The following is a 22,642-nucleotide window of genomic DNA, read 5'->3' as shown; positions in this document are numbered from 1 at the left end:
GGAGATTGAGCCAGGCAAGGGCTATGGCAGGATCCCTATACTTGGCCAAAGCATCTTAGGGTAACGAAAAAAGCTCACAATTGTCAAGTGCTTTCCACAAACCAGGTGGAGCTTCATATGTTCTAAAATCTGGCTGTTTCATCGTGGCAGAATCTCAAACTGTAACCGAGGCTAGCCTAGAACTGTCAATCTAGTCTCCTGCCTCAGCTTCCTAAGTGCTGAGGTTACAGGCCTAACCATACCATTTTCCAAGTATCTCTTGACTTACTCTTTTCTCATCAAAGCCACTGAGACTTTCACAGGTGTACCCACTGAGGTTTTGAAAGATAAACTGCCTTTTCTGGGGACAGACACCCTGTCAGGGGCCTTCTGCCTCCAATGTCAAATACTGTTGTCACATCCAAGTGCTGTGGTGGGAAGGGCCCCAAAAAGCCTGGCAAGGTGGTGTGCATTGGTGAGGGAAACCATTGAGCCTGCTAAGCCATCTGATGGGACTACAGTGTGGGAGGCTGCGGTTGAGGGAGGAGACCATCTCTGCTCTAGGATGCCTTAAAAAGCTGTCTGAGTGCCTACCTATATGTGTGTGTGCCCCGTGTGTGATCCTAGTGCCTTCAAGGGCCAGAAGGTACTAGATCCCCTGGAACTGGGGTTGCATCTAACCAGAAGCCAAGATGTGAGCTCTGAGAACCAAACCCAGGTCCTCTGCAAGAACAACCATATGCTCATAAACCCTGAGCCATCTCTCCCAGGATGACTGACTTTTGAGAAGCTCCTGGTTCGTAAAATGGAGTGATCATTCCAGCCTGAGGGAGGTGACATGATGCCTCATGCCACCTCTGAAGTGCTTCCCGCTAGGAGTCTGCATGCTGCTGAATGCCACTGCAGGGGAGAGCATGGAGCAGTCGCTCAGACTTGGTGCTCCATCAGGTTCAGGACCCTGGCATGGCCTCCTTGGGCTGTGCTGTCTGAGGGGTGCCGAGGCTAGACCCCCCCAACTCATGCAGCTGCATCTAACCAGCACATACTCCGGTGTTTACAGATCACAGTTGTGGAAGGACAGCGGCCACGGGGCATCATGAGGACCAACAGCCACTGGCTGAGTGAATCATGATCATCTTCACAGCACTGAGATGGCTTTCACAAAAATGTGTCCCCAGGGTGCCCACCACACAAGCCCGGCCTACTGAACGGGACTGTTTTAACACAGGGAAGGCACTTAGGGGAAAGGATGCCTGCAATGCACAGGCAGCACCCACAAACAGGCGGACTCTGGATCAGGAACTCACACAGCCAAGGCAATAAGGTCAAGAACTTCTTCACTTTTATTAAGTTAGAAAACTAATAAAAGCAACGCCCATGCCCAGGCAAGCACCATGGCTAGGTCCTCTGTGCTGTGCGGAGTGATGGGTCCTGATAACGTGGTGCACAGGCCAAGAGCCTGCAGTTCTCCAGAAGGACTGACCAGGAGGTGGAATGAAAAACAAGCTGGACCTCAGATAAGGGCCAGTCTGTGACTAAGTCACGCACAGCACCAGTACCAGGCTGAGCCTCGAGGACCTTGACGGCTGACCAAACTGGTCTAGACTGTGGCTCCACGTTTGTCAACAACAGAACCGACTTTGGACGTTCCATCCAGATGCAGCAATGGCCTGGGAAGCCACCAGCTATGGTACCCTGCTGTGCCAGAAACCGAGAGCGCCTGTCCCGCCAACATCAGGCTAGACAAGCAAGGGGTGAGTCTAGCATCCAGAATGGCATCAGAAGGCGCCTCTGCACCCAGTGCAGGGAACTGGTGTGGAATCCTTGAGAAACACATTTGGGAAGTTTCTTCGGATCCTTCTTTCTGAGCTCAAGAATCAGACAGGCAGGATTCAGGCTGCCAGCTGGTGCCAAGGAGGATAGCAAGTGTGACAAGAGCCTTGGCACTAGACCACACATGATAGAAATCTAATCTCTGTGGGAATTGTAGTGGCCACGGGGTCATGACTGTTCTCTTCTTAGGAGACAGGACACAGAACTGGGGCAAGGGGGTCTCCTGAGGAGCCCTGCTGCTCTTCTGTGGCTCCAGGGAGAATAGGCAACAGACCCCAACCAGCTCCCTGGGGTCTAGAGTCCTGCTGAGGGACCCCCAGCAGTGTCTGACCGGTCATGAGCATCTGTCCTATGTTCATGGTAGCTTCCCAAAATCACCCCTTAGGGGGATGGGGTAGTTCTTGGCAGAGGGCACGCAGGCAGTCTCCCCTTGGCCTTAGGTGTCTGGTGCTATCTGCTGGTGGAGCCTGTGGATACCCCCTGAGGCTGGGTTGCCCTGGGGTTTCTGTCTCTTATAAAACGTCTTCAGTTGAACTCGGCTCCCTGATGTCCAGGACAGTATGGAGCAACATTCCCACCTTCCGCAGGAAGCCCTGCAGTCAAAGGCTGTGCTGCTGGTATCAAGGGACCCCTGCTGTTCCCCTGCCAGCCCTTGCCAGGCCTGGCTGGCAGAGGTGACCTCAAGGCTTTGCGTGAATGTCATATCCCTAGCCAGGGCTGCTGGTGACGGCCCACGCCTCTGGAAGCTTCTCTCCACACAAGCCGCTGGCAGCTCAGGAAGCGGAGCACAGGTGACGCTGGAGAACTTCACTTTCCTGCCTAGTGTTAAGAACAGCTTGAGCGGCTGCCACCCGGAGCTGGTGCTGTCAGTTTCTAGCCGAGTCAGGAAGAACCACGCAGCCTGTGGATGAAGCAGAGGGAGAAGAGGAATGGCCACTGCTCTGTCCTAGCCTGGCCACATTCAATAGGCTCCCAGGGCTCAGGCTCAGGCCTCGACATGCTGCCCACGTGACCCTCAACAGTTCAGGAACTAGAGTCACCATCTGTCATTGTGTTCCCTCCAAGACCCAGGAGCAAATGCAGCTATGGTCCCTAGGCATCATCTTCCCTGGAGAAGCGGCAAACAATTATATGATGGTTACACCGGGAACAACCTAAAGACAAAAAGAAACTACTAACACTGAGATACGAGCCGGGTCCTTTATTTTATTTATGTGTGAATATTGGAAGAATTGATGAGAAGGCAGGAGTTGGCTGGAAGGGGAGATCAGAAGGAAGAAAATGGGAGAAAATATGATGCTGTAAGAATGTATACAATAGCGGACCAGTGAGACAGGCTCACAAGGCAGGCAAAGTCCGTCAGCTAGGAGGAAGGCAGGTGTGATGAAGGGCAGGTAACAGGCTGTGGACAAGAGACATGCTCTTTCTGTGGCCTGGACAAAAATTCACCACAGCTTCTAGATGCCAGGCCATGAGACAGGGTGTGGGGATGTAGTGGTGAACGAGGAGGGACTGTCCTTGTGGCCATGAAGCTCACACCCCCTGCTGTATCCATCCTCAGTCACTTGGAGCATCAACGGTTGCCCTGGAAATGAGTATGGTAGATATCTACCTGGCAAGGATCCAGGAGCAAGCCCCCCTTGCTGAAGGCTTCATGGAGAATGTTCCTGAAGCAAGAAGGAAACACTGATTTAATTACTGATGGTCACTGCTACAGATGAACCCCAGCGGCATCTCCACAAAATCCTAGGCCAGTCCTAGGCCAGCCCTAAAGAGGATGTGGCTCAGCATTTGGGTCTGGGAAGGGATGGTGGCCAGGCTGCAGCTCCTATGCTGATCAAGTTCGGACACCCTGTAGGACACAGCAGGGCTGGCAAGGCAGAGACAGGCATGGAAGGTGAAGAACCTAGGGCAGTGAGAGAGGAGGAGAGAAGCCACAGTCCTCTGTTCCCAGGCAGCCCAGTTGTCCATGTGGTTTCAGCGGAGGCCAGGGCTAGATGTACCCGAGCCACATGGTGGCTCTAACCTGTGAAGGCAGAATAGACTCGGCCCCTGTCTCTAACTGGCTAGCAGTGCTCGTGGGCACAGGCTCCATGCTGAGCTGTGTCCCCACGCAGGCACTGCAGGAAGCGAAACCATCACTAAGCTTGGCAGGAGCTTAGAGTTAGAACTATGCAACCTGCACACTGGTGTGAGCTGTACAGTTGTGAAACCCCCAATACAAGGCACTTTCCTTTAGTTCTGTGTGTTTGCAAAACCTTAGCGCAAAATCATATGCCAGTACTGAGGCTCCAATGGCGGAAGTTTTCCGTAACGGGAATATACCCCCAGCACTGCTGCAGCTCCTAGAGACAGGCTGGTGCTGATCCACAGGAACGCTGCCATCTCCAGAGGCCCTGGATGTCGCAGACACTGGCAGGGCAGGCAGGATACTGTTTTCCAGCAGGGTTCCTGAGGCCCCTAACAATCCTAACATGCTCTAGGCTAGCCAACATGAACTCCCAGTGTCACAGGCGCTGACCCACTTTACCCTGCCTCAATGTTACCACAAAGAAATGACCGGAGCCAGGACTTCGGGTTTCCACAAGCTTCAAAAGACAGGCCTAGCTGGCGGGAGAGCGCCACAGAGACGGGCCGTGTTCATGCCAGGGCCCACCCGGAACCCTGTATGCTTGTATGAGGAAAGGGTGGTGTGAGCCACCCTCCCTGGTTTCTGTGATGGCTCCAGAGGAGCGACTATCCTCTGGCCCACCCCAAGATCTTAGTCTTATGCCCCTAACTCTGTCAGTTTCTTCTCCGTAGCCTGCTCTTCTCCTCTGTGAAATACAGTCCTCCAGCTGAAAAATGGACTCAAGGTCAGTGTTTGTCTTCACCCCTGTGCGTGACGGGCCTTGGCAAAACTCATCCTGCAGATGACTGATAAAGTCTCTACCTATGCTGATGTCTTTTTTATTCTTAGGTCTCACATAGGCACAAGTGACCTCTGCATGAAGAACATCCCCAAGGCACTCTCCTGCCAGTTAGGACTGGCCATGAAAGCTGGAGAAAGCCCTAGGTCCCACTCTAAGTTTCTCTGTAGTAATGTTTAGGAGAAAGTGGGCCAGCTGTAGCAGCAGTGAGAGGTTGGCTGGGTGGGAAGCTAGGGAGGGAGCACACAGGAGATTAGGCCTTACTTACGCAGCTTCCAGGAGGCTTCAGAGGGAAAGGAGAGAAAAAGACATGACCAGAGTGGGGTTCCCATCAGGACCTGAAGTGGGTGCCTGGGATGGAGAAAGCAGGCATGGGGCAACAGGGAATCACAGGGGCACTGGGCAGGGGCTTCAGAGACTGCTGCTGGTGGCCTCTGGAACCGCCTTAAAGCCTAGAAGGATGGACAGAGTACATCTATAGAGGAAACCAGGCAAAGGTGGAGCTCCCAAGGCAACAGGGATAGTGGCACACGTTGCCAGGACCTTCCTATTGGTCACCTGGCAGAAGAGGCTGGATCAGCAGGGCCAGAGTTGTTGGAGGGGAACGGAGAACCAGGCCTGGGTGAGGTATCAGGCTGGGTATCCCCGAACGGCTGACTGGCTAATGCCATGCTCACTACAGGTGAATTTTCCTCCTGTCCCCTTGTAGGAATGCACAGAAAGACAGTAGGCATACTGTGTTTTGGCCCCTTCTGGCCTTGACTCTATTAAGGTGCTTGGCCCTCTCCTATACTGGGGTCCCTGCCTCCCATACCACAGGCCCTGGTCTGTAGCCGAGTTGCATCCACATGCCATGGGGGCTGAGGGGTACAGAAGGCTCCCAGGATTCAAGAAGTGACAGGCATGTCCTGCATATCAGCTTCTCGCCCTGCTGCTGTGTTGTGGGTCTCTTCTTTGACTTTGACCTGTGCGAACATGCTGACAAGAGGAGGATCGTGCAGAGTGGGAACACTTCAGGGTCAGTCTTGGAGACAGAGGTCAAGAGGTCCATCCAGATGGAGGAGAGCCTGCTCTGGTGTAGCCAGACAGCCGAGGCCAAGAAAGCGAAAGCTGATTCCAGGAGCAATCTTGAACTCTCTCGGAAGATGCTCAGCAGGCCTAAATCCATGAGGACACTCATCACCACCTTGGGAACATGTGCTGAGGATTGGGTGTGGCTTCCTACCTGAATCTGAGGCTGATTGGGTATGTGCAATTATACTCTCTGTGCCCACTTCCTCATCTAAAGCAGGCTAATGACTAAAGCTTGTCCAAGACTCAGGACATATTTAGTTGTCCTAGTCACAGGAGTAAAAACCGTCTGGGGATGGGCCAGGAACATAAAAGGACCTCACAGCTCATAGCATGAGAACTGTGCCCAGCAGTTTCCATTCCCTTTTCCCAGATGAGAATGCTGAGTCTCTGAATTAAGCCTGCCCAGGGTCAAGGCAACAGGGTGCCGTGTGAGCCTCACCTAAATGCAGAGCAGCTCCTGACAACAGGTTCAGACCAGCAGCCCCTCCCACAGGGCAGTGACAGGGTAGAGCCTCTGCTGGGATGGGTAAGGTACCTGCCCACTTCCTGAGGAAGAAGTGGACTCAGGCTCCAGAGGCAAATAGAGTCATGGACATGAGGAGCCTCTGCCCTACAGGCGATGCCATCCCACAGGTGACAAAGCACTCCTAAGTCACCAGTAGCAAGAATAGACAGTACTGGAATGCCATTATCCCTTTGAATTTTGCTCCTCTGGGAACGTAGACACTGCTCCTTTACTCGGAAGAAAGAAAACAAAGCAAGCCCAAAAGTCTTAAAGAGAACCAAGTCCTGTTTTGACTGCTTTTGGGAAGCAGCTGCTCCATGCTTAGACATCTGAGGCCTTCCAGGCCTCTTAAGAGCCTTGGAGGTGATAAACAAACAAACAAACAAACAAACAAACAGCCTTGGAGGCTCAGCAGAATCTGACATAGCCCAGCTCAGGAGCACTGTTTTCCTGTGCAGTCTGCCCGCTAAGGCTTAGGATGCTGGGTCCCTTTATGCCATAGGAGCACAAGGCAGCAAATAGTGAATGCAAGGGTCCTCTTACAAGGCCTTTTCTTCTTTCTTCAAGTAGACCCGCAACCCAACCCCACCTCGGCCCATGGGAGTCCATTCCCCATGCTTTACTCACTCTGCTGTCCTCTCCTGTCCCTAGGCTCTCTGCCACAGCAGACCTGTCTCTTAGAGTCTCTCTCATGCCTCTGCTACCCAAAGAACACCTGATGAGTCAGCTGCTTGGCTCTCCTCCAGCCAGGCTCATTTTCCTAAACACTCACAGTACTGAGACCAGCAGCGGGGCTCACAGACACCTGTTCTGTGGTTAGCCCTGCTCTGAGAATCAGAGTCACCACCTCCCCTCGTCAGAATGGCTGCCTGCTTTACAGAAGCCCTTCATCCCTATACCTCACGAGAGAGAGATAGTCTGCCTCCCACCGGTAAGCCCATAAGTGTGTCAGAAGAGGTAGGGTATGAACAGGTTGTCTGTCCCTAAATCCCCCCCTTATTCCAATGCTAATCGGACCCTCCTGGGAAAACATGGCAACCGCTACTTAGAATGGAGTCAAGCCAGAGGGTTCTCCCGCCCTCCTGAGGACCCACCTGGCTGGGCCATGCAGGTGCCCTTCATGCAGGCAGATGCTTCCAGGTGCTGACAAAAGCAGTGGGGATGAGGGAGTAGGGCACCGTGGTGATGCAGTTCCACGTGTCTGAGGTGGGGTCATAGCAGTCCAAGGTCTTACACCTCTGGGTCCCAAAGTAGCCTCCCACCACATATAGCTTGTTGCCGGAAGCCAGGGCATGACAGGACATGCGTTTGGCAGTCATATCCCCAATCCGAGTCCATTGGTTGGTGTCACAGTCAAAGCGATAGGCTGAAGCTGCTGTATACTCTGTATCACCTCCCATGATAAAGATCTGGCTGCCCAGGACAGCGGCAGCTGTGTATCGCCAAGGCTGGGGACACTCCGCCTTTATTGTCCACCGGTTCTCTGAGGGGTCAAAACACTGGACTTTGGACACCATGTCCCGGTGGATGCTGGTGCCCCCGAACACAAAGAGTTTCAGCTTGGCGCTCACCACCGCAGCATTGCTGACACCGTCTCTCATTGGGGCCATCATAGTCCACTTATTAGCCCCCGGGTCATATTTCTCGACTTGTTTCAGGGAGATGGAAGGGGAGGCGGGGAAAATGCCTGCTAGGGAGGTATGGCCCCCCACCACGTACAGACAGTTCTCCAGCTCAGCTGAGCCATGGCCAAAGCGAGCAATCAGCATAGGGGCCGCCTTAGACCATTCCTCGTGGACAGTGTCATAGACCCAGACATCCTTAGAGACCCCATTCTCAGAGCCCCTGCCTCCAGTCACATAGACCTTGCAGCCGATGGCCGAAGCGCTGAACTCCTTCCGGGGGCTTGGCAGGTCCGCCTTGGGGATAATCTCCTTGGCTTTGTGGTCCACTTGGTAGATCTTGTCACACATGAAGGTCTGGCCTCCCAGGATGAGCAGCGTGTGGCCCGCCTTGCGAGGCCGGGCAAAGGGGCTGGTGACCACACCATCGTTCAGCAAGATCTTGGTCTTGCATCGGAAGGCTTCATCTATGAGGAGCTTGCTGCGCTCGTCCTCCATGAAGAGGGCCTCCCCGGATACAACCTTCTTCAGGCAGTCTGAGGGCAGCAGGGCCAGACGCACATGGCGCAGGAGCAGCGGCAGATGGGCCTTCCTCTGATCCAGATCATGTTTCACCCACTGCAGGATGGCCTCAAAGACCACGCGTTCATCCTCAGTCTCCAGCTCGTCACTGGAGATGAGGTCCAAGAGCGTGTCCTTAGACAGACTGTTGAAGTCCTCGCTCTGCCGCACCGTCTCAAAGTGCACCAGGCACATTCGGCAGGAGAACTCGTAGAGCTGTCGGCACTGGTGGGCATCCGACAGCAGCATCATGCCCAGGCAGTTGGAGGGGGAGAGGTTCTTCTCCAGGAACTCAGCGGCCGCGTCCCTGACGTCATGGAACTGCAGCATGTCGCCCGCCTCCAGCAGCGACTCTGCGTTCTCCTCGTTGATGACAATGCGGGACGAGTAGGCAAAGTCCAGCAGCAGCTCCAGCACCTCAGGGTGCAGGTTGTCCTGGAAGTTGACCGAATCATCCCGGCTTTCCCGCAGGCCATGGCTGAACATGGCCTCAAAGTATCGGCTGGAGGCCGCCAACACTGCACGGTGGCATGGGAAGGCTCGGTCACCGGCCCAGAGCGTGACATCGGTGAACATACGGTGCTTGCGGAGGGTGTTGAGGTGGGCTAGCACACAGTCGGGGTGCGAGGCCTTGTGGAAGAGCGAGATGTTCATGGAGTCCGTGCTGCTCCGCGACTTGCGGGTCTCGTGAACGCTGACAGACATTGTGAACCCACCTGCAGGGGGAATGACACCCGTCAGAAAGGATCTCCTGCCCACAGGCCCACACTCAACTCCAAGGGCCCCACCTCCTCTTTGCCCTTTTCTGGACAGCTCTAGGGACCCAAGCCTTCCTGCCCGCATCTCCAAGCATGTTGAAGGCAAGAGGGCCCTGGGCCTTCCTCTGTCCTTCGAGACTAGCTTTGTTCTGCCTGGACACGCATCTTTGGTTGCAGTGGTACATAAGTACCCATTTTCCTCAACAATAAAGTACCAGTGAAAGCCGTGGCACTTGACAATGTTTCGAAATTACATGAGACTTGTTTGACATTTTGTCGTTTTTGAGACCATGCTGTCCTTGACTCAAGTCAGCTTGCCTCTGCTTCCCGGGAGCTGCAGTTAGGGGGGAGTAGCACTAACGCTCTCAGCAAACGTTCATGAAAAGGTTTTCTTTGCTTGAGACAGGGTGGCACACTCAGCATCTTCTGTGGTGGCTCCTGAAGGCTGAATCAAGCCTGAAGTGAATTCCCGAGAGTTAAAGATGGGATCTTCCTCTCAGCTTGATGGTTCTGAGCTCACACCTCTTGCCCTGCTTGCCCACACCTCCCCCACAGGAATAGGCTGACTCGGCTGTGGTCTAGCACGGAGACAGAAGCAGTGCCTGTTACAACCTGTTACAACTTGTACATACATTTCCTCTTCAGGTCATCAAGCTAACACTCAACCCCGAGCTCACAGGCAGGACACGCCTGCTTCGCACAGGTGGTCAGCCTGCTCCTGAGGTCAAGACCAGCCATGATGTGGTACCCTCTCCTGGGCATGCCCCTGACATGATACCTCCTTATCACTCAGTGAGGTCACAGGTGAGGCCTCCACACTGGCTCCCTCCCCATCTCGCCAGCAATGTCTTAGGATGGGCAAACGATCACAGCCTTTTGTTTTCAGGACAGGGTCTCACTGTGTAGTCTAGGCTAGCCTCAAACTTATAATTCTCAACCTTTCTGTGATGAGAGAATTGGAATGTGAAACTTCACCCAGCCCACCCCAGCCCTTTTTAGCTTACCACCTGCCATGCCCAGTGGTAAGCATGCTTGAGGAGGAATGACCATATTAGCCTCCATAATTGATAACCACGTTTCAGGCTGACTGCAGCTAGAGATCTGCCTGAATCGGATGCCATGAAGGCTGGTGCTTTCTCATCCACTACAGTGGGGAGACCTGGAACAGTGCAGGTCATGGACCTTGCAGGGCCTTTCCCAGAGGAGTAGCTCTGCCTTCTCAGGAGCAGGACCAGAGGAGGAGGAAAAGGGTCAAAGCCTGTGAAATTCAGCTAAGGATAAAGCAATGCTGCAAAGGATCAGTAGGAAATTCTGGTCAGGAAAGGGCCAACTTGTAGCTGCCAGGTAGCCAAGCCATATTGTGCTTATAAAATTTGTAAATAAAAAATTTAAAGAAAATAACAGGCAGCTGGGTGTGGTGGCCCACACCTTTAAACCCAGCACTCAGGAGACAAGAGGCAGGCAGGTCTCTGTGAGTTTGAGACCAGCCTGGTCTATAGAGTTCCAGGACAGCTAGGGATGTTACAAAGAAAAAGCCTGTCTTGAAAAAAAAAACAAAACAGGGCTGGAGAGATGGCTCAGAGGTTAAGAGCACTGGCTGCTCTTCCAGAGGTCCTGCATTCAATTCCCAGCAACCACATGGTGGCTCATAACCATCTACAGTGAGATCTGGTGTTCTCTTCTGGTGCACAGGCAGAATGCTGTATAAATAATAATTTAAAAAACAAAACAGAAGAACAGGCTTCATTATTACATTTTTCATTCATGTCATTGTGCTTTGCTCATATTTGCCCCTTCCCAAGGTCCCTCCTGTTGGCCCCCTTACTCCCCAAAAAATAAAATCTCCAGCTTCTGGCATGCACACGTTGGTAAATATAAATCCACAGGAGGAAAATGTAACATTGTCTTTCTCCCCACAACCCACCCACACTGCTGTCTCTTGCTGGGAATTTCACATATGTTTTAACACTGAGACCCAAGTACAACCTGTTTTAGTCAGGATGGATGACGAGACACTGCAGCAACAAACACCCCTCAGATGGCAGTGTCCTGGCAAAAACACATGGTTCTGGTAAGCTTCATCTTCACTTTTGGGTTACTCCCAGGGACCCGGAGAGAACTGTCACCAAGCCACCAGACACTGTGTCAGAGGGAAAACGTGTGGCAATGCTGATTAAAAGCCTGGCCTGTATAGACATACCCTTTTGTTCCTATCTCTGTGGCCAAAACCAGTCACACAACTTCACTGGCCTAGAGCAAGCCAGAAGATGTAATCCTGCCATACACCCCACCATTCCTGTAACTCAGACAGAAACACCAGCTCAGCCATAACTCTGGTGGAGAGCCTTGCCTGTTAACTCATCTAACCCCGGCCCTCAAGTGCAATCATATCTGCACAGGTTGGGAAACCAGGCAGAGATGTTAGGAAATTTACCCAAAGGCCCACAGGGACTGGGACAGAGCCAGGTCTCTGGTTTGGGCCCCTACACCCTCATGACGTGAGCCCAACACAAGGCTGGGGAGACATGCCATTAGACTCCAGGTTTGACTTACTTCCCCTGAACCACAAGGCGGGAGAGGAGGCCTCAGCCTCCCATGTTAGCAGACTCTCTCTCCACAAAGCAACCCTTCTCACCCAGGGTCTACCTAGTCAGGACAATTAACATTGAAAAATGGTGCCAGGTGCTAAGAAAGATTCATGACAGTAACGAACTCACTTGTCCTGAGGTCAGGGGCAGGCAGGGGGCTGCCCCAGGTCACTGCTTTCTGTGTCCAAAAATGCTGCCTTAGGGACAAGATAGGGCAGTTGCCCAGAGTTGTCTACCAACCCAAGAGGACGTGTGGAATTGGCCAGCTTCTCACCTTCCTGCCTTGAATAAAAGCTGTCAGACCCACATGCCCAGCCACATGCTGGTTCAAGATGCTTAGTGCCCACCTCTGCCTGGTGTCCTGCCTATACCAACACCCACCCTCAGGAGCTCTACCATAAAGGACAAAGTGATGTAATGTGTGAGAGTGAAGGTGACAATTTCTAGAATAGTATGCCTGAACCCTGGCATTTCCATGTAGGTGGCAGATATGGTGCTGTCCCTACTTGGGGGAAATAAATCCATTCTTGGGACACACATACAAACACACAAATATCTCCCCCCCCCTTTTTTTTCCTACTGATGGACAAAGGGTATTAAAATGGGGGTTGGAGGGCAAGGGGCAAACTGGCTGCTGTTTCAGAGGACCTGGGTTTACTTTAACCTCAAGTTGGCAGCTCAGAACCATCTGCAACTACGGTTCCATGGGATCCAATGCCTCTTCTAGCCTCCTCGAGCACCAGGCATGCAAATGGTGCAGAGACATGCATACAAACCACCCAGACACATCATTTTTTCAAAATGTAGTAGAGGCTGTGGCTATAGCTCAGTTTACAGAGAACCTGCACACACAAGGACCTGGGTTTGATCTCAGCACTTCTTAATCTGGGATGTGATAGAACATACATATATTCTCAGCAGATAATATAGAGGCAGCAGGATCAGAAATTCAAGGTCACCTTTGGCTACATAGAGAATTTTAGGCCACCGTGGTTAAGTAAGACCCACTCTAAAAACGATCAAACTTGGGTCAGCAAGATGGCCTAGTGGGTAAAGATACTTGCTGCCAAGTCAGATGACCTAAGACGATCCCCAGAACCCACAAGTAGAAGAATGGGACCAATGCTTTGTTGGTAGCCTTCAGACCTCTACACCTATGTACACACACAATATATATAAACGTTAAAACATAACTAAAATGTCATAGGCAAATTCTGGAGGAAAGTTGTAAAGGGATTTAGAGAGAAGAAGCAACAAGAAAAACTTCCGTTAACCACAGATAAACATTTCTAAATGGTTAGAGTGGGGCTGGGCACAGGCAACACGTTAAATCCATAGCCCTGTGTAAAACACTGAAACTCCAATCTCTGCAGACACTAATGCTCTTTCATGCTACTTTTACCTCCACTTCACGTGGGACACTTTCTAATCTGGTCTCACAGTATTTGAAGGGTTTGTATTTAATTTTTACTCCAAACCCAAATACCGCTGCTTTGGCTGAATTACTGCTTTCCCCTGAGAAGTTCTTGGGAGAAGAATGGCAGATGTGTCTTACAAGTTGCTTCTGCTATGCCCACATCAAAGAGGCTTCTCCCAGCTATAAGACTCGAGTCCATCAGGGCAGGCAGCAGGTGTTACTCAGCTCTCACAGGCCACCACCTGCTCCCCTCCACTGTCTCGGGCCCAGATCTACATGCCCAGCTGTAGCTCCAGATGGCAGCAAGGCCAGTAGAAAGCACACCATTACTCCAGCCAAGAGGAACGAAACCTGAGCGCTAAGGTTCTCCTATTTGATGAAATCACTTCTTTCCTCTCCAGAGGGTGCCAGAGAGGGACCAGTGCAGCCCCCTATACAGCACACCAGATAGCTTGGAGAGCTGTGGGGCTCACAGATACGTGGATACTTAGAAAGAGGGTGCCTCTCCTGAAATCTGGCCCCACAGATGGAGCCATTAAGAACACACTGGCCTAGATACCAAATTCTATGAGCCTCCTCCGGGAACACACAGGAGGGCAGAGAAAATAAATGAGATTAAAATTACCAGCCATTTCCCATGAGGGGACTGCCTTTTGTCTCTAGAAGTCTTGCTTCTCCATAATCCTGCTTCCAAGAAGATCATGTTGCCAATTCCAAAGCCCATACACTCTCCAAGGCCCAGCTTGCCTGCTCACTCTCTCTCCCTGAATTAAAATTTTATATTTATTTCTATCTTTGGGGCTGCGAGCACATGTGTGACAATTTGAATGTGGAAACCAGAGATCAACTTACAGATACTGGTCTCTCCTTTCACCATGTGGGTCCCAGCGACTGCACTGTGGTCTTCAGGCTTGGTGGCAGGCAGTTACCCACTGAGCCACCTTGCTGGCCCCAGCTCTTTTCAAGGAGCACAAAGAAGAAGGCAGCCAGCACCACCTCTTGGGAGAACAATTAGGCAACATCTTTCAAAATGAGATGTAGGTACCCTCTGACCCAGTATTTCCACTCGCGGTAATCTTCCTTCAATTCATCTTGGTGTCCCGGCTCCAAAGGGCCCAGGAGAGGTTCAGAGCTCATGAATGAGGAGTCTGAGAGTTACCCTGGGCTTAGTGTCTGCTGTAGACTACTACACACCTTTACGCATGTACACACACACACACACACACACACACACACACACACACACACACCATATTCAAATGGGCAGGGTTGCTTTACATAAATCAATCTAAAACTTCTGGAACACTGGCTGAATTCTACCTGCTGAGACCTTCAATCTAAGGTGTTCTGATTACAGGACAGGAAGGAAAGCCAGTCTCACCCAGATACAGCCTTTTCAGATAACCACGGCCACTCTTCCCTGACCACTGGCAGTTTCTTTATGGGTCACTGAAGTGCGGAGTCTGAACGTGATCAGTGAACTTTTGTCTTCTGCCACATTTCCAGCCCGCACCTTGAGTGGATCCTTTACCCAGGCAGGATTTTGTAACCTGGTGCCTGGGTCACGTGGAAAATACTGGCTCCCTGCATCATGCACTCAGGAGCAAGCGAACAAGGCAGACAATGTTTCAGCATTGCTGTGCAAACTGTTCCCATCTGGGTGCCCTCAGAGGAGCGCCACTTCGACAGTGGTTTGCAAAACTCCTCCACGTTAACCACACTTTCTCGGCAACTTCCAGAAACTCCATGAAGGCAGCATTGGGGAAGGTGACCAACATGCACACATCCAAGATTTGGCTGAAGTCAGTGTTCAAGATCAAATGAGCCTGAGACCTCCCACATCCCAAGCAATGTGAGCTGGGAGACCTGTGCCCCATACCCACATTCTTTCTCCCCACTGCCCAGCTTATAGCACCTTGCAGTGACTGGGCTGCAGAAATCCCGTCAGGTGCCCTCCAAACCCCAGCCAATCGATTGCTCCTCTGTCATTGCCAGAAGTGTCTCTCACCACAGCCTCGCCTCCCTCTCCCCCCAAATAACAGGCCTCCCTCACCAAAGTACAGAGGCTGTGCTTGAGCACTGCAGCTGATAGTTCCCAATATTACAGATTACATATGTATATATATGTAGAGCAAATACACAGATACCCATAAATACTCACTCATGGATGCTTTTGTATGTTCAATGTCTCCTGCTCAAAGGCCTTCAATGAACTTGGATGTTCAAGCCGTGTTAAACCTTTTCCCTCTTCTCCAGATCTACAACCTACCCCGGCTTCTTCTCTTATCCCCTTCCAGATCAAGTTCCCCCCACAACCCCTCCACCCCATAACCCCAGCTTCTTGACTGTTCAGCATGCCTCATACATAGAAGATGCTAAGAAAATCAACTCAACAAGCATTCCAGGTCCTTAGGCACTGCACCCATAGCAAGAGAGTCACCTATCTGTGCCATCTCTTACAAGAATACACCCTTTGTTCTGCTGGACCGTGACCATCTCCTGATGACCACCGTGTTCTACTACAGACCACTGCCTACAGTGCTTATCTCTGTCTGCAGCTCCAAGGGCAGAATTCTGCGTCTCCTTTGTATGTGCTAGATGCTCAGTGAGTTCCATGTCATGGACCTAAACTAAAGTGCTGTCCATTGTAGTAAGAATGGAGATGTCCAGAGGCCTATTATAAGTCTGTACAACAGGCTCCCAGTGTCAACAATATTACTGGAGGTATAACTGGTATGTTTCATGCTTAAACTTTCTCAAAGACTTTATTTTTGTGTGTATGAGAGTTTTGCCTAAATGTGTCTATGAACCACCTACTTGCCTGGTTCCTTGGATGCCAGAAGTGGGTATCAGATTCTCTAGAACTAGGGTTGCAGATGGTTTTCAGCAGCTATGCAGGTGCTAGGGACTGAATCCAGGTTATCTGCAACCACTGAGCCATCTCTCCAAGCCCCTGTTTAACCACTTAAGCCAGGTCGCTCACACATACAGTCCCAATACTTGAGAGGCAGAGAATCAATCACTTTGAGTTCCAGGCTAGCCTGGACTACATAGGAAGTTTGAGAACAGCCTGTGCTGACATAAACAAAAATCATTTTTAGTTCTAACTAGGGAGGACCACCTCCATTGCTGCTCTGGATGGTTGTTCATAAATCGCACAAGTCCAGCCAGGGATGCCAACCTCGAGCAGCCTGGCAGGTGCTGGGTGGACAGTGTCCCTAGCTCCGAATCCCAGGCTGCCTAAGATGCCTGCTTTTGTCATCTGGAAAACAGTAGTGAAATAATGTCCCTCCTTTGAGGTACTATCCTACAATCAAACGAGAGCACACGAACTGGTCTAGCTCATGATAGCTGCCAGCACCGACATGTCTTCCTCCATCAGCACTGGCCCTGGGCAGGCAGAATTCCAGGGAGAGCATCCCCTGATCCCCGCTTGCATTCTTATTCCTGTGAAGAGTGTTACCCTTAGAAGAGTGACTGGGTGAACTTGACCTCAATGAACTTTGACAGTTTTCTATGAACAATGAACAAAGCAATGGCTCAGTCAGTAAAAGTGCTTGCTAAACAAGCATCAGGACTTGTGTTTGATCCCCAGAATCATTTGGTTCTTTGTGTGTTTGTTTCTTTGTTGAAACAGGGATTCTCCGTGTAGTCCTGGCTGTCCCAAAAGCTTCTCTGTAGACCAGGCTAGCCTAGAACTCGCAGAGATATGCCTGCCTCTGCCTGAGTGCTGAGATTAAAGGTGTGCAACCACCACTGCCCAATGATTCCCAGAATCTTAAAAATTAGGCAAGGTAAAAGACCAGCTTGGAATTAATGGTCCAGTCCTATAACCCTAAAACCAAGGAGGAGGCTGAGGCAGAAAGATTGCTAATCTAAAGCCAGTCTTGGGCCACCCCTGTAAAGCTTGTCAGTTACTGATTTTTGGAACTTTCCACATAATATTTTCAAACCAGTTGACCATGGATAACTGATGCTACAGAAAGTGAAGCAGGAGACAGAGGCGGCTGCCCTGTAAGGCCCAGTAGGCCTCTAGCCTGAAAACATGTCTATTAAACGGATCGGGTATTTAGCCAAAGGTTAAGGGACAACCCACTAAGCGAAAGGCTCCCAAAACTGCTTATTCTTCTCTGTCCCGGGCACTTGGCCCAGTAGGTTAGCATCAAGTAGGGTCTCAGTAATTTCAATAAAAGTCCAACTTTCTTTCAATAAAGCCCCAGGCTCCCTCCAAGGTTACATGACCAGCCAACTGGGTTCAAGTGCACTTTTCTAGGGGAGCTCAGCAAAGGCCTCTTTCATACTTCATTGAAATCTGTAGGGCTGGGCTACGGGTCAGTTGGTAGTATTTGGCTAACAAGCACAAAACTCAGGGTTTGATCCCTAGTACCACATAAACGGGAGGGAAACGGAGCCACACACCTGTAATCCCATCACTTAGGGGGTGAAGATAGGAGGATCAGATATTTAAGGTCACCCTTGACTGCAAAGTATGTCAGTTTGAGACCAGCCTGGGTTGCATAAGACTCAGTCTAAAAAAAGGAAAGAAACTGGAGACACAAGAAGCAGTTGAGCAAGACCCCTGTAAACCAGGGTGTGTCCATCAAATGTGCCTTCCTTTAAACACCAAATGAATACTAGTGTGCAATGTCCCTGTCTCAGTCTCAGCCAGGCAAACCCTGACATTTTGCTTGTAATTACATCTTTCAATATAAAGACCTAGTTGGGTTGATAAAAATAGCAACTACAACTTCCTGCAACACAGATAACCCAGCGAGTGCTTGTGCCTGAGAGGAAGCCTAGCGACCCATCCTACCACTCCATGCCAAACCTGCCTGAATAGCTGGCGATGACAGCACGCTGGGGCCCCACTCAAAAGCCTCTGGAGTGCTGCACTCCCTCTCCCCTTTCCCAAACACCCAGCACTCCAACTAGAGGGGGACCATAATTGCAGAAACATCCTTCAGCTCCCCTCCCTTCAGAAGCTATATACAATGACACATCAGGAGGCCTCCCACAGAAACACGCTGGGCTCACACTGTGCTTTCTGTTGCCTCTAATGTCTGTTCCCATCAGGGCAACTGATGGTCCCATCAGGTACCTACTCTGGGGCAGAGTTCTAACTAAGCTCCTAGGACACCAATCACTGCCAGACCCGGTGCTGCTTCTGAAGGGAGAGAACAAGGACTCCAGGAAAGGACAGGAGAGCCTGGCCAAACACCCCAACACTGACTGAGTCCCAGCAAGGATACACTCCACCAGGCACTAGGCTGTACAGCTTGGCCATCCTGACTCCTCAGTCACAAGGTCTGTCACGTGCAGAGCCTGGCTTTCCACAGTCCAAGATCTACCTCTCCTCCTCAAGTCTCCCGTCTCCACATTCTTCCTGTCTCCCAGTCAAACACAAGTACACCTTTTGAAGTTCTTACACCTTTTAAAGTTCCCTGCCACAGGAAAGCAGGCAAGGACCCTCATGGTAACATACAACACACAACTCATGCAGTATGGAGCTGCAGCTTGGGGCCTCAGTTCACAGACACCCCTTCCAGACCCTTCCATGGACAAGAAGAGCTGGCCCTGCCCTGCTAACTCGGTGATTTACCCTAGCAGGTGGCCAGCCCCCTATGAAGTACCCCCAAAGCCAGCCAACCTTCTCTCGGGCCAGGTAAGGCTCCACACACATCACACCTACAGCCAAGTGCACTTCACCTAGGCAAAGCCACCTCATTGTCACTAAGATACTGTTTAGACGTGCTCCCACTCAGCCGGTCATGGTGGCGCACACCTGTAATCCCAGCACTCAGGGAGGCAGAGGCAGACGAATCCCTGTGAGTTCAGGACAGCCAAAGCTACACAGAGAAACCCTATCTCAGAAAATAAAATAAAATAAAAAATAAAATAATAAAATAAAATATAAAATAATAAAATAAATGCTCCCACTCATTCAAATGCCCCAGCCTTCAGACACTAGGCATCCATTAGAAGAAAGCATACCTCCGATGTTTGAGAGCTCCTGAGCTGAAAAGGACCTTTCAGAAATGTTTTCCCAGACAGAGCACACAGCAGCAAGCAGGGGGCAGGGCTGGGTAGGGATTAAAGGGCCTCATTTCACAGATGAGCACACACAGCCAAGAGCTTCACTCAATCCCCAGCTGAGGCCAGGACACCAATAGGAGGCAGAACCTTGATCTTCTGGAAAAGCCCAGTCAAAAGAAAAACACTGAATAAAACGGGAGAGCTGACTGTATTTTCTTTTTAAGGAATGAGATTGGCTCCACCATATCAGCTAAGCCTTAAAATGTGCATAATATCAAGCATGGAAGAGAAATGTAGGAAAACTGTGAAAGGCATATGACTTTAATAAATTTTAAAATTGCCATACCTGCTTTTAAAGATGCAGGATCACAGACTTCCAAGACTTCACTGAATGTATGGGGGAAATGGCCACCCAGGAGCTTCTCATTAGAGGGCACCATGAAAGCCAGTGGTCTGGCCAGAATATGGTTAGACTGGTATGTGGGCCATGATAGAGGCTAAACAGTGTTAAAGAAGGTCGAAGCAGAGAAAATCAAACTAGACACAATCTCTACCTGTGGAACACACCAAGAAGGAGGCAGACTTTCCTATCACATTGTTTTTCTACGTTGTTCATTTATTTTAAGAATCTGTCAATATATTTAATTTTTTAAAAAATATAACTTAAAAGCACAGTGTTTTCCTTGGTCTCCTGAGAAGATACCTTCTGTGGAAGCCTGGCCCTATGCCTTGAACCCATGCCATCCTAGCCTCTGAACTCTGCACTACCTACCTAACACAGCTCTCTGGCTCAAACATTACTACCCAGAGAGGCCTTTCCCACCCCTTTGTCTCCATAGATGCTCCTTGTCCTGTCCCCCTTCCTCAAACCTCCCAGTCTACTTTCCCTGCAGCTCTTTCTGAGGTAGCTGCACTCATTGGCACTGCCCGTTGTCAGCCTCCGCCGCGTGAATGGGAGCTTCGGGAGAATGGGAATCACCCTGTTCTCTGCCGAATTCCAGAACCTGGCAGAAAATGGATGACAAAACATGCCCACTGGACACATCTAGAAAATGAGATTAACAATGTCCACTTGTTCACCTCTCCTGTACAGAAAGGGCAGTCTTTTGACATTACAGCTTGTACCCTAGCTGAGCTATGACCTCTGACCACTAACCCTGTATACCAGAAGCTGAGGTCCAATGTAAACTCTTTGATTCCAACTTTCCTCCCCAGGGGCAAGGCAAGCCATTCAGAACAGAACACTATAACTTTCTCCTTCAGATTTCCAAGATGTAAATTCACACAGAGGCATGCGTGGAGAAAGGGACTCTCTCAGGCCCAGAAGAGTTTAAACTCTAGACTCCGGGTGCTGCTACCCTGGCTGTCTAGAAAAGACCTCCTTGCCTCCTGACCCTCACCCCTGCCCAAACAAATTATCCTGGCTATGCAAACCTGTCAAGCAGTTCATCTTGGGGTTTGAACAAAGAAAGAATCACTTTATCTTAATTAGGGAATTAATTCCACCCAGCCTAGATTGATCTTTGTTCAGACCCTTCTGAGAGCCCAACAGGAACAGGTAGAAGTGCTAGACTTTGCTTCCCTCCTGTCCCTACAGTCTGCTCCTGCCCACATGACTGACATGGAAAGCAACCACCAGGCGGGGTGGGGGGTGGAGGGGTGGAGTGACAGCCATGGTGGATGTGGTCCTCAGGCAGCCTTCTGCAGCCACAGTTCTCCCATGGCCCTGCTCTGTGGGAGGAGCCATCCAACTGGTCTTGCAGGCACATCCTTGCCAAAGCCTGGCACTCAGCCTCCTCCTCCTGCCCCCTGAACTCCCCATAATCCCTTCTGCTTCTCTGGGCTCTTTGTCCATCTCTCCCCCTTGGCTCTGTGCCCAGGGGACATCCCATAAACTAAGGGAGAGGGGATCACCCAGATCTTCTCACACTTGATGCCCAGTTCTCTGCCAGGGATAAGTCAAGGGAAACCTTGGAAATGAGTCATCTATGTGCCACTTTCCTTTGAGCCCATGCCTGCTTCCCCTGGGCCCAGACCGGTGCTTCCCTGACCCAGTTTCATAGGCATAGGGCAGCCCCAACTGAGGAGCAATGGGGGAGGGGGGCACTGAGAGAGGCTGGAGGGGAGAAGATCCTGTTCCTTTGGGGATACCAATAGGGCCTGACTTAGTCTCCACTAAGTGGTAAGGAAGCTAAGAGCTTGTGCTTGCAGAAAAAGGGAGGGTCCAGGCAGGGAGAATGCCCCAAATGCCCACAGCACTCAGAGGTAAAGCTGGAGGCAGAACCCACCCAGCTCCCGACTTCTACCTTGTCTCAGACACTGCCCATCGCACGCTGACTTACAAGTGCTTAGCATTAGAGCTTGCAGGGCCTGGGATACGACAGTGAAACAGTCAACAGGAACGCTCTGGGAGGCATCTATCCATTTTCTAGAAGAGCCACCTGAACCCACAGTGGCAAGGGGACCTGCAGACAGTCACACGGGCAGAACATCACCTACACCAGCTTCTGGGTCTGAGGGATCCTACTGTAGGCTGAAGAGGTGGAGGTGGCCCGAACCCTTGGTTGAGCTGGAATAGAGTAATACCCTGCAGAGTCTATAGAACGTGGGGGCAGATCAGTGTGAAATGACTAGGACATTTTTATGAATGCGTGGAAAGTACAGTGCAATTTCTCATTAATTTATTTATTTTACCCAGGGTCTCACTATGTAGCCCTAGCTGCCCACAGTCTGGGATTCAAAGTTGGGGGATTAAAGGTGTACATTCTCACAGCTAGCTCTAACTTGGATTTCTAAGACCACAAAGCTGACACTTGTTTGTTTGCTTGTTTGTTTGTTTGTTTGCTTGTTTTTCTGTAACCCTGGCTGACCTGGAACTCACTCTGTAGACCAGGCTGTCCTTCATTCAACTCAAAGAGATCCACCCAGCTCTGCCTCCCTGGTGCTAGGCACCACTGCCCAGCCTGACAACCCTTTTTTTTTTTTTTTTTTTTTTTTTTTTAAGAGAGGACCTCACTTGTATCCCTGATGTTCTGTAACTTATTATGTAGACCAGGCAGTCCTGGAACATAGGTCTGCCTGCCCCGACAGCATTTTGAGTTCTGGGATTCAAGACGAGGCTCCATGTAGCCCAGGCTTACCTTGAACTCCTAATCCCCCTGTCTCTACTTCGAAAGTGCAGGTGTGTGCCACTATGCCTGATTTGATCCAGGGCTTTTGTGCATTCGAGGCAAGCACTCTTATCAACGAGGACATCTCAGGCCAAGAAATGGTCACTTTAAAGACCGGGCCACAAATGCTTACCTTTTACTATCCAAAGGAGCACCAAGGTAGGGCTCGGGGGGGGGGGGGGGGGGGGGGGGG

The 22,642-nt window shown here is 50.8% G+C and overlaps 1 protein-coding gene across 5 annotated transcripts in view; it reads right to left on the bottom strand.

Moving 5' to 3' along the window:
• Positions 1–1,299: 1,299 nt before the first annotated feature.
• The window catches only part of Klhl25 (kelch like family member 25), a 24,472-nt gene continuing 3,129 nt past the window's right edge, over positions 1,300–22,642 (bottom strand). For 2 of the 5 annotated variants that reach the window (XM_055623440.1, XM_055623439.1), the window contains 2 exons: positions 7,395–9,199; positions 1,300–2,713 (listed from right to left, as the gene is read on the bottom strand). In XM_055623440.1, the coding sequence (XP_055479415.1) occupies positions 7,419–9,188 (1,770 nt within the window). In that variant the 5' untranslated portion in view covers positions 9,189–9,199 and the 3' untranslated portion in view covers positions 1,300–2,713; positions 7,395–7,418. The other 3 variants (XR_008721962.1, XM_055623441.1, XR_008721963.1) reach the window with 3 other exon arrangements.

The sequence above is a fragment of the Psammomys obesus genome, unplaced genomic scaffold (genome assembly GCF_907164565.1).
Source record: "Psammomys obesus unplaced genomic scaffold, mPsaObe1.curated_primary_1811, whole genome shotgun sequence".
NCBI classification, from domain to species: Eukaryota; Metazoa; Chordata; class Mammalia; order Rodentia; family Muridae; genus Psammomys; species Psammomys obesus.
This window is presented reverse-complemented; position numbering and strand designations above follow the sequence as displayed.